This window comes from Pleurodeles waltl, chromosome 4_2 (assembly GCF_031143425.1).
Source record: "Pleurodeles waltl isolate 20211129_DDA chromosome 4_2, aPleWal1.hap1.20221129, whole genome shotgun sequence".
In the NCBI taxonomy this organism is placed as follows: domain Eukaryota; kingdom Metazoa; phylum Chordata; class Amphibia; order Caudata; family Salamandridae; genus Pleurodeles; species Pleurodeles waltl.
In genome coordinates this window covers 348,472,145-348,488,282 of record NC_090443.1, presented here as the reverse complement: position 1 = coordinate 348,488,282, position 16,138 = coordinate 348,472,145, and the positions used below count along the sequence as shown (strand labels likewise).

The 16,138-nt window shown below is 43.3% G+C and overlaps 1 protein-coding gene across 1 annotated transcript in view; it reads left to right on the top strand.

The window, feature by feature from the left end:
• The window catches only part of LOC138293864 (very-long-chain enoyl-CoA reductase-like), a 121,793-nt gene that overhangs the window by 97,164 nt on the left and 8,491 nt on the right, over positions 1-16,138 (top strand). Inside the window, exons 5-11 of the mRNA XM_069233166.1 lie at positions 319-437; positions 4,764-4,879; positions 4,954-5,059; positions 9,400-9,472; positions 9,561-9,604; positions 12,104-12,161; positions 14,231-14,319. Coding sequence (XP_069089267.1) covers positions 319-437; positions 4,764-4,879; positions 4,954-5,059; positions 9,400-9,472; positions 9,561-9,604; positions 12,104-12,161; positions 14,231-14,319 — 605 coding nt within the window. The remainder of the gene's footprint in view (positions 1-318; positions 438-4,763; positions 4,880-4,953; positions 5,060-9,399; positions 9,473-9,560; positions 9,605-12,103; positions 12,162-14,230; positions 14,320-16,138) is intronic.

Genomic DNA, 16,138 nt, shown 5'->3' with positions numbered 1-16,138 from the left:
CCTTTATGACGCTTTTTAGTTTTTCCTTCTTTCGTCTTTCTCATATGTGTCTTTTGCTCGCAGCAATTGCTTGAGGCCGAAGAAAAAGCCCCGGCCCTCACAAATAAGTGCAGGTGCTCAGCACCGGAAACAACAAGCACAAATTAAGCACTGATGGCAAAACTGCCACAGGATTAACATTTTTGTACAGGAGAGTAACTTAAAAATCATAAACTTCTTTCTAGAATAATGTCATTGATTGCCTTCGCTTATTTGCTCCTGCTTGATGTTAGAAAGTACAATAATCTTTTGATTACGTAGCATTATGATTTATAAAAGTATTATTTTTTGAAGAAGGTAAATCTTTGAAGGATGAAGATGTGCTACAAAACCTGCCAGTGGGCACAACTGCAACTCTCTATTTTAAAGATATTGGGCCACAGGTGGCATGGACAATGGTATGTTTTTTTAATATATATTTTTGTTCCGTTATTTCAACACAGTGAGTCAGCAGTTATCGCAATGCGACCTACTGCACTATTTACATGCAATGCTTTCTTAATATGTTATATGTTATGTTTGTAATGTTATGCTGTGTTGTTATTTTATATTATGTTAATGCATAACACTATCAACCCTTATCATGGCATATTCTGCTTTCTTAACCTTTTGGCACCCTTTTCTTTGGAGCTAAGAGTGGCATTGGTAGACTCTTGTTATGTTGTGTCGATTTGTATGTCACAATTTATCACCTATTAGAGTAGCCAGGGGCTACAGCAGGAATGTAGACCATGTGAATCTCCTAGTGCACAGCCAGATCTTCAGTTTGTTGTGGAAGTTGAGAAGTTAAGGAGCTGTCCTGATGTGTTGAAGAAGTTAATTCCAGTACTTCGTAATGATCATTTTTAGTAGGCACCCGGACACCAAGCCTGCCACTTGCCTGTGGCATCCAGTTCCTGCTTTTGCCAGTTGCAGCTGTTTGACCAAGTGACTCTGCCGCTGCCTGGGTTTCCTCACCTTGGGTTTCCCGCTCACCATTTTTCCCACCAACAGAAGACCCGGCCACCTTAGGTCCTACTTAATGCAGGCTGCAGCACGACCACACTAGTAGACACCCAGGCACCTAACCTGCCAATTCCCTGTGGCCTCCAGTTCCTGCTTGTTTCGAAATGATCCAGTTGCCAGCGTTTTACTAAGCGACACCGCCTCTGTCTGGGATTTCCTGCCTGGGTTTTCCTGCTCACTGTTCTTCCTGCCAACAGAAGTCCCGCCCACCCCAGGACCTACTTAATGGAGGTACAGCGCATTTGTGCAGCATGTGCGCCGCAAACCCATATCTGCCCGTCCACCCCTAGACCACACCCAGTGCTATGACTCCTAGCCCTCCCGCCCCTGCAGATACACCATTGCCAATCTCTACACCCTCGACCCGGGACACTGCAGCAAACACTGCCACCACACCGACCCATGCTCCACAGTAGTATCTTTCATCTGCACCCACTGCCACTTCACCTGCTACAGCACACACACCAGGCCACCAACCAGCCTTCCCCTGAACACACCACAGACACCATCTGAACACCAACACTCATGCGCACTTCTCAGCACATGCTCACTATGCAAACACACCACTGAGATTTGGGACTTCGTGTCCACCCCCAAATCTGATGTCCTCTTCCTCACTGAGATCTGTCTCAACAACACTTCTACGCCCGACATCGCCACCTCAATACCCAAAGGATACAAAATCACACACTGGGACTGTATCAACAAGCCCGGTGGAGGGATCGCTATCATACACAAGGAATCGTTCCAATGCACCACCACAAATGATGACATCAACTTAGCCACGGTAGACCTCAACTTCCTACTTCAAACAGACAGCAAAACCTCCATCAGGGACACCCTCACCTATCTTCCTCCAGGACCACGTCCAGCCTTCTGCAACTTCATCACCGGCTTCATTGCCCCCCTTGATATAGACTCCAACAACTACCCTTTCCTCTGCAACCTCAACTTCCATCTCAATGACCACAATGACATCAACACTAGAAACCTATTTGACAGCTTCAACACCCTCAGATTCACCGAACTCACTGAACTCATTTAAGAACCCCGTACACTGAAGGCCACACGCTAGACCCTATCTTCACCTCCATTGACTGCATCAAGCACAGCCGCACAACAGAACTCACCTGGACCAACCATTCAGGGGACAACTACAATATCACAAGCTCACAGACCTCCACCTCCACCCAGTAAGCCCAACACCCCCCTACCACAGATGGAACAGTCTCAAAAGACACATGGATCAATGCCCTCAACACCACCTACCCAATCTCCTGCAGCAACTTAGCCAGGGTGTCAAAAACTTCAACAACTGGATCACCAATTGGGCTGGCAGTGTCCCTCCCATTGGCAACAACACCAGCAAAAGGTCCACCAAGCAGGCCAGGTGGTACAATGAAGACCTCAGGACAAACACTGTAAACAATTGGCAAGGTGATGGTGCACCAGCATAGACACGAGGTGCAAGGCCGCCTGCTAGGCAGGCCTCAACCTCTAACATAGATATTTCAGAGAATTGAAGAAAAAGGTCTTAGCCCCACGCATCGAATCAAGCTCCAGTAACAGCAAAGAATTCTTCAACATTATCAAAGAATTCTCCAACCCCTCCGCTGCAACAAACATTAACACCTTACAGGAACTCTGTGACAACCTTGCAAACTTTTTCCACAACAAGATTGCCAACATCAAACAGAACCTTCAAACCCCAGCTCAAGACCACCGACTTCTTCAAGCAACATAATGATCTTGCTACCATTAGAGACATCTGACTAACCTAATGGAGCTGGCTCTCCCCACAGGACAGCGCCTCTGTCATGAACTTGGTCCACCCAGGAGCCCCAACCGACCTATACCTTCACCACATCTTCAACCTAGGCTAAGACAGAATCAGCCATGTGCTCACCACTTTGTTCAACACCTCAATTGCCAAAGCAATTTTCTGCAAGGAGTGGAATCATGCAGAAATCAATACCCTACTAAAGAAACCATTGGCAGACCCTAACGCACTCAACAACTACCGAGCGATCTTCTTCCACCCGTTCCCAGCCAAAGTATTAGAAAAAGCCATCAACCAACAACTTTCCTCACATTTGGAATGGAACTTCCTACTCGACTCCTTCCAATCCAGAATCCGCAGCAACCACAGCACCGAGCCAGCCCTCATCACGACTAATGACAACATCTGAGCCCTACTCAACCAAGGGGAGACTGCGGCCCTGATCCTCCTAGACCTCTTAGCAGCCTTCGATATGATCTCTCATCACACACTCATCACAAGGCTGCACAACATAGGTGTCCAAGGAGCCGCTTTCAGACGCATCACCTCTTTTCTCACCAGAAAAATGCAAAAAGTCTGCTTTCCTCCCTTTACCTCTGAACAAAAGGAAATCATCAGTGGAGTACCCCAAGGAACCTCACTTAGCCCCACCCTCTTAAACACTCATATGTTTCCTCTGGCCAGTATTGTCAAAACCCACAGATTCAACATCATACCCTAAACAGACGATTCACAACACATCCTCTTCCTCTCTAAAGACACCACCAACACCAAGACCACCTTCCACAACTGCATGACAGATGTTGCCAACTGGATGTAAGACAACTGCCTGAAGCTGAACACGGACAAGACACAGGTACTGATCTTCGGAAACAAAAACTCCCCATGGGATGCACCCTGGTGGCCCTCTGAAATTGGACCTACTTCTACCCCCACTGACAAGGCTAGGAACCTATGTATCATTCTGGACAACAAGCTAACCATGATGACTCAAATCAACACCATCTCCTCCTCCTGTTTCTTCATCCTCTGCATGCTTTGTAAGATATTCAAATGGCTACTTTAAAGCACAAGACTCATCAGCACCCAGGCCCTCATCTCCAGCTGACTGGACTATGGCTACGCTCTCTACACAGGGATCGTAGCTCGCCTTCACTGATGACTACATACCATACAAAACTCTGCAGCCAGTCTCGACCTGGACCACCCTAGATGAACCCACATCACACCCTCTCTCAGGGCACTCCACTGGCTCCCTGTACAGAAAAGATGCCAGTTCGGTGAATTTTGGCTCTTGCTTTTCGATAGGTTGAGGTTAGTAGAGAGTTGTTCAAAACTGCTTAATATAAGTGCATTCCATCTATTGTTCCTACAGTAATTTACTCTGTCTACCCCTAATCTCTTTTGTTAGCTACAGTGATTGTGCTTCATAACATATTTGTATCTGGTCAGTACAACAATGTCTTTACTTATTTTCTCCACTCTCTCAAATCTTCTGAAGTTTCTCATCCTTTAATACTTTACTCACATCAATCGCATCTGCCCACTCATGTACATGTTTTAGCAAGGCCTCCTTTTTCTGGAGTGTACAAGATATCCAAGATCCTACTATTCTTCTCGAAGGCACAAGTTGAAAGCCTTTTTTATGTCTTTTTGCTGAACACTAATACACCCAACAGGTATGTGTTTGCAGTATCTAGTACTTTGTAAGCAAAATCCCACCCAAAATTCCTTTGCTTTGGGAGTGTAACTGTTCAATGTTATGTGTTCTGTGTTTTTGTGTGTTTTAAACAAAGCTTTCTTAAATTATTTGGTTATGTGTTACTCTCAAGTGGTATAAGACAACATAATATGAATATCAATTACAAGTCTGGTATAGCACAGGTGGGCACCAGTTGTGTATACTTTATTTCGTTCAACCTTTCTTTTTCTTCTACAGTTATTTCTGTCTGAATATGCTGGACCTCTTTTCATCTATTACTTTTTTTATTTTCGCCTACCTTTTGTCTATGGACAAGAACATACTTTTACATCAAGTCCACATCCAGTTGTAAAGTAAGTACAGCTGTGTTTTTTGTCTTGCCCCACTTCACCAGACTTCCCTAATGATTTTATCTTGCTCTTTCTAGCTTGGCTTGTGTGTGTCATTCACTTCATTATGTGAAAAGGCTGATTGAAACAGTGTTCATCCATCGGTTTTCACATGGGACGATGCAGCTCAGGCGCATGCTGAAGGTAAATCCACAAAATGCATGTAATGTGTTTTACTGGAATTCAGTTTTGAAACAGACAGCGTTTATGTGAAACTAAAAAATAATGTTCATCACAGAAGTGGCTGACATCTTTTTTTCTTGAGAATCTGAAAATTTAGCATGTTCTGGCTTAATGGATCTATTGAATGTGCTATGTTCTCTGATTTATTTTCCCTGGCTTCTTAAACCAGCCCTTGTGGCCATGTTCAGCTGATGCACGGTTGGCATGGGAGGGCAGAGCAGGCGCGGCTCCTCCGCTATGACAGAGGAGCATCACCCCACCAGCAGCTGCAAAACTTTTACTACAAAACGATAATAAACTGGGTGTACTATCATTTTGTAGTAAAAGGAGCGGGCATTAGGGGGAACGAGCACTGAGGGGAGTGCACATAGCACTCTCCTCAGTGCTCGTGTATACATGCGCAGTAGGCTCTCTCCAGCCTAGCAACACAGTTGCTGGGCTGGAGAGAGCCTGCACAGGCTCCCAGTCTGCCTGGGAGTGCCCTGGCTGGGCGCTCCCAGCCAATCCTGATGCTGCTTTGAGCAGTGTCAGCATTGGCTGCAGGGCAGGCTGGAAGTCTGTGCCTGCAGTGCAGGAGATGAATGGTGAGGTGGCTGCGGTGGCAGAGAAGCAGGTAAGTGATTTATTTATTATTTCTTAATTTAATTTGCGCACCCAGCGCACCCTCCCTCCCCCGCGCAGCGCCACCCTGCCCCAACAAAGCCCTGAGAGCCGCTCCTGGAGCTGAGGAAAGTATCATTAGACACAGTATTACTCTATTACTCCTTTTGTGTGTAATGCTTGCACCAATGTTAAACAGCATGAAAATAAAGAGAAATAGATAGCCCTCCTTTGGATTCCAACTTTCATTTCCGATCACTTTCCTCTCTCCACAGGACTCCAATGCGTTTCCCTTATATGTTAAAAAGCTGTCATTGTCTCTTGTTCATTAATGCCAGGTGGAGGCTAAGGCCCCAGTTACGAGTGTCACAGATATTTCCTATTCTGAGATTCCCCAAGAAAATGCAGCATTACTTGTGGAATTGTTGGTTTTTGCACAAAAGTCTACATGTATTGGCATTTAGGAGGCATTTTTCGCCTTGTATATTTTGGCAGGTATGACCTGCTGAGATGTCCAAGGGGAATAATGTGGGGAGTGCAAGAATGACTGCAATACTCGTGATTCAGGTACGTACTGTAAGAGGACTTACCATGCGTATCAGAATTTAACAGACCACTCATAGTCTGGGCTGAAAGAGTTTTTTTTGCATGATTATCATTTAATGCTACATGGAAGCACTCCTGTTGTAATACAGTACTATGCATTATCAGCTCCTCGACTGATATTAATGACATAATATATTGATTTGAATTACAGATGAATCCTACAAGGTCCCTAACCTTAACCTTGCCTTATGCATACAGGACATTGAGATCAAACATATATATGTATCATAAGTAATATATGTCTACAAATATATAAACAATACATGGCATAGTTTACCCAGTTTTGTGGTACTTTTTTGAATATACTAGGTACAACAAACATAGTGAGTGGGAAAGGAGAAACATTTATTGATGAAGCAGACTTTTTGAACTAACTTTAAAGGCCGAGGCTATATAATATCAGTATATCCTAATTGTTTCTTAGAGATTTATAGACAGGATTTGTATCCAATGGATGGAATTGTCAGTAGGTATTTTCTATTTCAATGGTGATGTAATATATTTAAATGAATGTTATTTGGGTAACTGCTAGCCATTTTGCATGAGTTACTGAAAGCAGCCATTGGAAGAGAAGGGGGATCCACTTTCCAGAGTGCCCATTTGAAACTAGTCTTTGTAACTGACAGTGAAAAAAGTTGGCCGAATTTCAGATTAATGCCTGTCAGACACTATTAGGAGGCTGAACTGCTGAAACCTGATTGATCACTATGCACGGACCATCAGAAGCCATAGATATTCTCCCTGTTGCCGCTATGACAGAAGTATTACCCTGGTAAAGTAGAACTATCTTCAATCATACTTTATTATGTGAGATTTCAAGGATGTGGTAGGAACTTTACTTCATGCCCTTGATTAGAAAGGACGTATGTCACAGTCTTCCATTTCCTCTTATTACATAATGTCCATTTAGTTTCCATTGGGCTGATGATCCTGGGCTAGGGGGGGTGTGTATGTCCTTGGTCTTATGCTTGGTCAGGTGTAGACCATTCACCCAGAAGACAAGAAATGTTCTCTGATAGCACACTTCTTGCCAGTGCTCCACCTTCTCCCTTACTGACAGAAGGAGCCTGCTGATATTTGGTTCTTTTAGGTTGGGTACTCTCCCCTCTAGATTTCTCCTTGGTACTCATAGGCTAATGGTAGGTGGATGCCTCCTCTTCCTGTTTTCATGACACTTCATTAGCTGATAACTGAACAGAGAAGTGTGTGACTCCCCCCTACAAATAGTAGTCCAGCACTACTTACTTGTGGTACTTTGTGGCTGTAGTGGGTAGGACATGGCGAACTGCCATGCTAATTGTACTGTCTTCCTGGATTCAGCAGCTGAATCTATAGGTCATGGCCACTAAACGTTACCAGGTAAGGAAACGTTACACAACCGTCCATCACCCCATTACCAAACCCACCTGCCACCATTACCTCAAACGCAGGAGGCAGCATTGTGTAGAGGCTGTTTTTGGTGTGCCTATGAGGCAACTCCTCACCCTATTCCTATGTGGCAGTGTGTCATGACAGTGGTCCAACAACTCCTTTTGTTTGTCCAGCTGGATTGTTTTATAGCTCTCACATTGTTGCTGATAGAGAAACTGTGATATTCCCTTGTAAATGTGTAGAAATAATTAGAATTTGGTTTATGGTATGGCTAAGGACAATGAATTGGATAATGTCTTCCAAACCCTTGCTTATTAAACATAAACACTTCTAGACAGTCCATAAATTCTGACCGACAGGAGTAAACTTATGAGCACTTGCTCACCCTCTTAAACACTTGCTCACTTTCTTTAAGCCTAACTCTTGAATACGGTTTTTGTCTGCAGGTGCACCACAAACACATTTTACTACACTTGTAAAGAATGCTGTAAGGGTAGACATGCTGATGTTAAGACATATTAAACCTGTGTAGGGATCTCAGTCTTCTTGTTGTTTAAGATTGCGCCTGGAGACCAGCTCTAATGGCGTGTGTTAGAAACTGGGTTTCTGGTTGGCAGAGGTATGCAGTCTGTCCAAGCAGGAACTACTCCCAGTCAGGGTAAGTCAGATACACACCATAAATTAACCTGTGCTCACCCTTCAGTGCTTGGCACAGAGTAGACAGGCTTAACTTAGAAGACAAGGTGTAAAGTATTTGTGCAACCCTTAAAACAGTAAAACTGTGAACCTACCACACTAAAAGGCAGCACACCTGGTTAGAAAAATAGAGCTTAGTTTTATGAATGAAACCAGGCCAAAACAACAAAAATCCAATAAGTAGAAGGTGAGATATGATTGAAAAAACAAATTATAGTGCTTAGAAGCATAAAGCGCCAACTGGGGCTATGTGGTTGCACAAGACCACATGAAATCCAAAGGTTCAGGCCAACCGCAATGGACCGTGGGTCAGATACAGTCCCAGACAAGTCCCGTTTTACCTTCTCAAAGCTGAGCCAAGAGTCCTGCTTGAGGGGAAGAAGTTTATTGGGTGCAAGAATAGCGTCACTTTTTCAGCGTAAAAGAGAACAATGCTCTGCACATCTTTGGTTATTGTTCTGATGAAATAAAGCTAACCACACCAAGGCTGCCAGGTCTAACGTGTATTTGACTGTGAAAGTCGATGCCCCTGTAAAGGAATCCATGAGGTGCAGCAAGCAGTGTTGTGTATCAAATTGGCTAGAGTATCTGCATGGGTGTGTCTGTGAATTTAAAGTATGTAAGTTGGCACAGTGAATGCTTTAAGAACATTGCTGAGGGTACTGCCACAGAAGGCAGTCCCCACGGCCCAGATTTCAACTTGCCACCACAAGGTGGGTGCCGATTCCAAAGAGGTCCTTAAACATGATCCAAGACTGGTTCACACCCTCTCGGGATGCAGGGATAGGATGCTGAGTAACACTAAGAAGGTGCTATGGTAGTGCTTTTTGTAACTAAAGAAAGGCACAGAAAGACCTCAGGAAGTAAAAATGTAGCCAAGGAATACAGATAGCTGATGCAATCGAAAACATGTACTTGATTTAAAGCATTCCATCACAATAAATGATGTTCAATTACATAGGTACATTGAGTTCTGGCCAGGCCTGTATTCACTAATATGACTACATTTACGGTAATCTGTCTTGCAGAACTGCCTGTATTACTGGGGATTCGCTGCATGGCTCGCCTACTACATTAATCACCCGCTGTACACTCCTGCCTGTAAGTACCATACTCCTTCTAGGGACAACGCGCGGGCACTTTCCACCGCTCTTAAATATTCACTGATGTCTGTTTTGCTTCCCTGCAGCATATGGAAGAAAACAAATCACTCTTGCGATGATTATGTTTGTGGTAGGTTTGCTGTGTTTTCTGTCGTTTGCTATGCTGCTTGAAAATGGCTAAAGTAGTAGAGATTTTTTTAAAGTAGGTGTGCTGAAAGGTATACAACACGATTCAGCGATGCACGTTTTGCACATCTCACACTAAGTGAAACGAAGCACTTTTGTACTCCTGCATACATGTTAGAGTGTGTATTTCACTCATCCTAAATGGGGTGCGACTGAGAGTTATGAACCCTGCTGAAAATTGTAGTTGATTGACCAGTTATAAATAGTTTGCACTGGCTCGAGTGCCTGGTACGTGGGTTTTTAATATAGACATAGTAGAGCCACTCCCGTATCATCTGATCGATTTTATTTTAAGATTATACAAAATCAAAAAGAGAACAAGTTACAACTCAATGCTCACCAGACATTATGGAAAAATACAGCAACACATAATAATGAATTAAATATGTGAAAAGTAATCTTGAAATAGAACAATTACGCAGAGAAGCTGAATAATTCATAAATAGAACATCAGGTAAACAGAAGGGGTGTTGGGATCACACTGCCCCATATCCCAACACATCTCACCCCATTGCATCATGGTAAATGTGCTACACAATTAGAGCTTACTTCACATTTAACTGTAGTTTTTCACCACAGTTGGTGCAGATAGTGAAGTATATCTATAGACACGTAGATGTGTTTCTGATTTTCGTCCTTTATCAATAGAGAGCAGCACATTTCATCTAGAGTTGCTGGAAATGCTCCCTAAATCTTGACAAACCACAGTACCTCTCACAGGTACACAGGGACATCTCCAAAGCTTATAATACGTAATAATAGTTACAAGAAAACACTAAAAATAGAAAATCACAAAGAAGTAAGAGAAGTGAGGAGAGACAAGACAATAGAAGGATGAAGAAAGAGCCAAGAGTAGCATCTGTCTTTTACCTCATGTAGAAGGGAACCAGAAACCCCACATTTCACTCTAAACAACAAATCATGTGACTCCCAAAGATAACACTTCTATTCTGCCTTCTGAGAATTAGACTCTCTGCTAAAACAAGATGGCACCCTAGCTTCAGAGTCACCAGCCCTTCCAAAAGTCGCATAAATTACCAATAAGCCACCTGTTAATGTGTTCCCCTGGTCCAACGTCCATGAGAGCAGTGACGAAGGTGGTGATGAAGGCTGTATTACAGTGATCACATATTGCCCAGACTGGAGTATTGCATCTCAACCTGATGTAAACTGCTGTGTCGAATATCTACAGGATTATATGTAGGTGAATAAATGTGAAAAATGTCTATTAGGTATCATTTAGAACCCAGAGGTGAAAAACACCCTAATTATCCATATTTTCAGTGGCTATAATTTTATGTTATACATACCCCACCCAAGATCATCTGCCCCTGCTTCCAACATATGTACAGAGACAGAGGAGTCACGGGGGAGCAATCTATGAAATAATTTGAAGAATGAATACATGTCATACTGACACCGACCATCAGGTATTCTGAAATTTGCCTAGCTCAGTCGCATCCAAATATATAAAAAAAGACCTGGCATTGTGTCACCTCCAATCCACCCCCCAATCCCCCTCCCCGTCTGTGCCTTCCTGCCTCCTCGCTGCCCAAGGCCTTAATCTCTGCTCTAACATTGAGAGAGGAGAGCACCACCAAAGTGACAGTGGCTCTATGGCAGTCGCTTGTCAGTGAAGGATATTTTGTTCTGTCAGAGCGGGTCTGCAGGCTGGCACTGACAGGGAAGAGGGCAGCTGGCACATGCAGAGCACCGCCTGTATTCTTCCCTATCTAAAAAGTCAGTTGAGACCTGGGAGAGGTAGGACAAAGCAGGCAAGACCACCAACCACCATTCTGCCACTGTGGTCAGGTATCTGAAGTCCTGGGCTGAACAGCAGGGCAAAGGGGAAAAAGTGCATCCCCTTGTGATGTGACTATAATAGGTAACCACTTAAAGTGCTCACTATTCTTACAGAATTGCAGTGAATAACCGGTTTTCATATGGTTACTCACAATAGAACCTTCGCGCAGAAAAAAAAGATGGGACGCTGTCAATTATTAGTTTGTCTTCCATCAAGGAATTCCAAATGACATCAAATAGAAATAACTACGAGATACTATGGTGCCACGCCAAGGTGGAAACTTCTGTATAACCAATGCTGGATGTCAGCTTGTAAACATGAATATAAATATTTGTCAGGATGCTCTGGCCTGTCTCAAGCTAGGCACTAAGATGAGAAAACACCATAATCTTGCTTTACACTGCAATCTTTAGCCCTTAAATTATTTGGTTCGGAGCAATCGCCCATTTGATGTTTGTGTTTAAAATACAATAGTCTTTTTAAATACAAAGGAAGTACAAGACACAAACGTTAGGTTTTGCTTGGCCTAACATAGCCTGATTTTCTTTCTCGGGCACATACATATGTTTTATTTTGTGGCTTTTTTTGTACAAGTATAAAAAAAGGCTTTATTTGACAACCTACTTTTTTGCTATGCAGATATGCGAAACTGGAAACTTCTCCATCAATGTTGCACTCAATACGCTGAGAACAAATGGTAACTATCATGGAAATAAAATTATTTTTATAAAGAAAATCGTGTGAAACAAATGCATTTCTACTTTATAAAAATACACGAATATTACATAACACACATGTAAGATCAGGAGCTAAAATAATTGATGCACCTCATCTTCAAACCCCTGTCTATCTGCCTGTATAGAGTACTAGTCCAAGCACGTTCCAGAGGACACAGAGATGTCACACAGATATCTGAAACACAGTAGAAAGGAAGAAAGAAGCAGCCACCACAATGCAGTCTTTGGCACAAAACTGTTGATGGCCCTAAAATATTTTGCACAAAACATTGTTTATACTCCAGTACGGTGGTCCAGATTTACGAACAGGGTTTGCAGTACTTTTGTAATGCAAGAGCAGTCCAAAGTGTTGTGGTGGTTATTACTTTCCAATTCAAATCACTATTTGCATTGAAAACTTCGCTAAATTAAATCAAAGTAGCACTACTTTGCTCTAGTTTATGTCAAGGGGGTGTTGCATGAGGGTCCATGGGGTGTTCCAATGTAACCACTCATGGATTTTTATACAAATGCCTATCTACTAACGATTGCAAACATGGATTTGCCCCCAAACCTCATGCCTACTCGAGGTTTTCAGAATGGAAGAGCAATGTTTTAAGTTTTCCAGACTTTTCCAACGTTGCATGCGTGCACACATACAGCTTTGGAAAATTGTTAATGCTTAGTTTTTGTACTGGAAGGCAAAGGCCAATGTGAAGTTCTTGATGATTAAGCTGCTGCTTGCCTCAGTACAGAGAGCTGCCAGCGTCCTTGCTGCCTGGGTTCATACTGTGAACGATGGCAATTTTGGACAATAAAAGTCCTTAAATGATTCCCAAGTGCAGGGAGAAAACTCCCTGCTTAGAAGGGACATTAATTAATTAATTAATTTCGGAAGATGGGCTCAAGCAATTGTGGTCTACGTCCAGAAATGACAAAAGTGATAAAAGATCTGCTGTGCTGGCACAGACATGGCAACTTGCTGCCATGTTGTTTTTCTCCCAGAGCAGCTGACCCATGGATGTAGCATGAGGCTCTAATTTAGTTGGGATGGCCTTGCCTGGGGTGCTGAGGCTGCCTCTGCCGCACCCCGTACGTTGTATGTTGTCTAAATCACCCACTAAACCTTGGTCCTTCTCTGAACCTACCTTCTGAGCCCACTAGCATGTCCACACCTCTGTCCATGATTAACTACCATGTGAAGGAAATCTACACAATGCACTCTTTAATTGTGCACATAACAAATATTTTCATGAAGATCTTTATGGTAATGCGAATTCTTGATCTCCTTGGGATCAAAGCCAATGGAACGATTTGCTCTCATGCCATTATTTCTCTTCATAATTTACCAGCCAGCTCGAGCAGTCAGTCTTCATTTATTCATTCGCTGTGGGATGGATAGTTTAAATGTTCTAGCCTCACACACCTAACGTTAAGCAGTTAATGCAGTGCAAGAATGCGGTGAACAGGTGCTTTGACACATGACCAGGGGGCACAACAGACATAGACAACCTGATAATCACCCATAGGGTCACGCCGAGGAGGAGGTGAAGACAAAGAAAAGAAGCAGTATAGGGTGGAGGCTTTACACAGTGAGAGGGAGGGTGGAGAGCATTAGAACACAAGGGTGAAGTGTGTGGAAGAGGGCAAGAGTGCGAGAGAGTGAGAATTAGACACAGGGAGTTGGGCATGGGAGTGGTGTGGCACAGTGACAGTGCACATTGCGGTGCAGGACAGTGGCAAAAGGTAGATCAAGCAGGTCCTCACTGTGCCACCTTCCATCAAAACTTAAAGATTACTCAAGGTCTGTACAATTGGGTTTAACATCTAAAATTAGAAAGGAATATTTGGGTATTAGGAAAAGGAAGCTATTGCAATTTACTGCTGACGAGTATGGTTTGAATGGAGCTTTAATATGCATCACGAGTAAAAAGATAAAGGACATCTGAAAGCTATGTGCCACAATTGTGGTTGTCCTTAAGTAAGGGGCACAGATGACATTGTGCAATTGCATGCTGTTCTGTTTTTTACTGATTCCTTTGTTTTTCAGAGTCGAGGATTCGTCGGATCCCTTATCCAACAAAGAATCCTTTCACATGGCTATTTTTCTTTGTGTCTTGCCCCAACTACACCTATGAGGTATTTGCCAAATACATCCTTAGGAGCTTAATATGATACCGGATATAGTAGGCATTCAACTGTATGCTTGATTTTAATGCTACTAATGCCATGACTAGCAGAGAACTCCCAGGTCAAGTATCTAATAGTGCTTTTGATGAGGCCTGACCTGACTTAGCTGTATGAGAAAAGTGCTTGCTACTGAGATCTGTGGTAAACTACAGTACAAAGGTTTGAGTTCAGCAACAGAAGGTGCAGTCTGTTCAGAAAGAAGCTGTCAAACTGATAATTGAGAGGATAAAATTCTACTAGTATGGGTTTCTATTTGAGGGTCATGAAAGCAAGGATTATACCAGGGGCCCTGTTATACATAGGACACATTTTCTCTGTTCGCGTCATGTCGCACTTGAAAACAGGTGCGCCGGGCGTAACATAGAAAGTGCACCCTATTACATTTCATGCGCGGTCTCCAGGGCAGCCACGAGCTTGCACTGCCCTGGGGGCAGCACATTTAAGTGAAAAACGGAGTGACTGTTTTAAAAGCCACACTGTGTTTCACTGTGCAGGCGGCAACCTGTTTGCACTTTTAAGGGAGGTTAGAGATCCGCTTGCTGGCGGGTGCAGTGAGTGACTGGCACGCCCCCATGCAAACAAGGGAACATCCTCTGGTGATAGTGCTGGCCCTGTATGTGCGCAATCGCTATTTGTATTATAGAAAGGGCCACACAAGTGTCCGTGGCCCTTTCTGTAATATCAAAGTGGCCGGGTGCATGCAAAGTGGGCGCATATGCCCGTGGCGCCCCCGGGACACTTCTATAGTACTGCCCCAGGAGTACCACAAGACTACAAGAGTAAGACACAGCAAAATCTTTGTGAATTGGGCCCTACAAGTGAAATCTTTCTTTGCTTCTACCTGTAGCTTCTGTGTTTTGTCTCCTAGCTTCACCCTCTTCCATACCGAGACTATTTGGCTGTTTTTAGGATTTTCACTATCGCCTGTCTCTGGGTGCAGTCTCTCTTTTTCCTCCAGCTTCTGTCCAAACAATTGTTGTGCATCAAATAAAATGTAATGACCAAAATGGGTAAAAAAATAGTTAACTTTAAAGTACATATAACAGGTAATGCAAATATTGTCTAAAAGCGAAACAAGATAGCTTTCAGTTTCAGACTCTTCTACTTAGCTGGCTTCTAGGGTACAGGATGCAAGAATGTTTTTCAGCAAGTTGTGGTAATAGCCATCAGTTTAGTAACAGGATGACTTATTAGACTTATAAATGGCAATGGGTTTCTTTTGAGTTGAGGTAGAATCTACACAGATTTGTCTACTCTTATCATAAAATGACAACCGAAAATGTGTCACCCTAAGTGCCCCTGGGCGCCCACTTTCTGCGCCGCCGGACACTTTGGTATTACAAAAGGGAATGCAGACTCTTGTGCAGCACCTTCTGTAATACAAATCACATGGTCCGCTGGGCCCAGACAAGCGAAAGGACACTGCCTCTGTGCCTGTGCCAGATTATGGACATGGGCGTAGAGACAAAAGGGAAGACTGCATGTCATTTAGGGGTCACAGGTTAGACTCCCAGCTTTCCCCTTATAACCCCTACCACTGTCTTTGTGACCCTTGGCCTCAGAGGTGGCAAAATCAGTGCAAGGAACACAAGGGCAGCTCGTCCTTATGGACGTTGTTTGGGTCTCCACTTCCTTGTTTTGAATCAGTTTTTTAAATTACACTAATAATGAATATTATATAATAATCTATAATATATTAGTGTAGTAAAATATGGAGTACAGCTAACTGGAACATGCCCCTCCTTGGTAGCTGAGGTACTTAAAAACC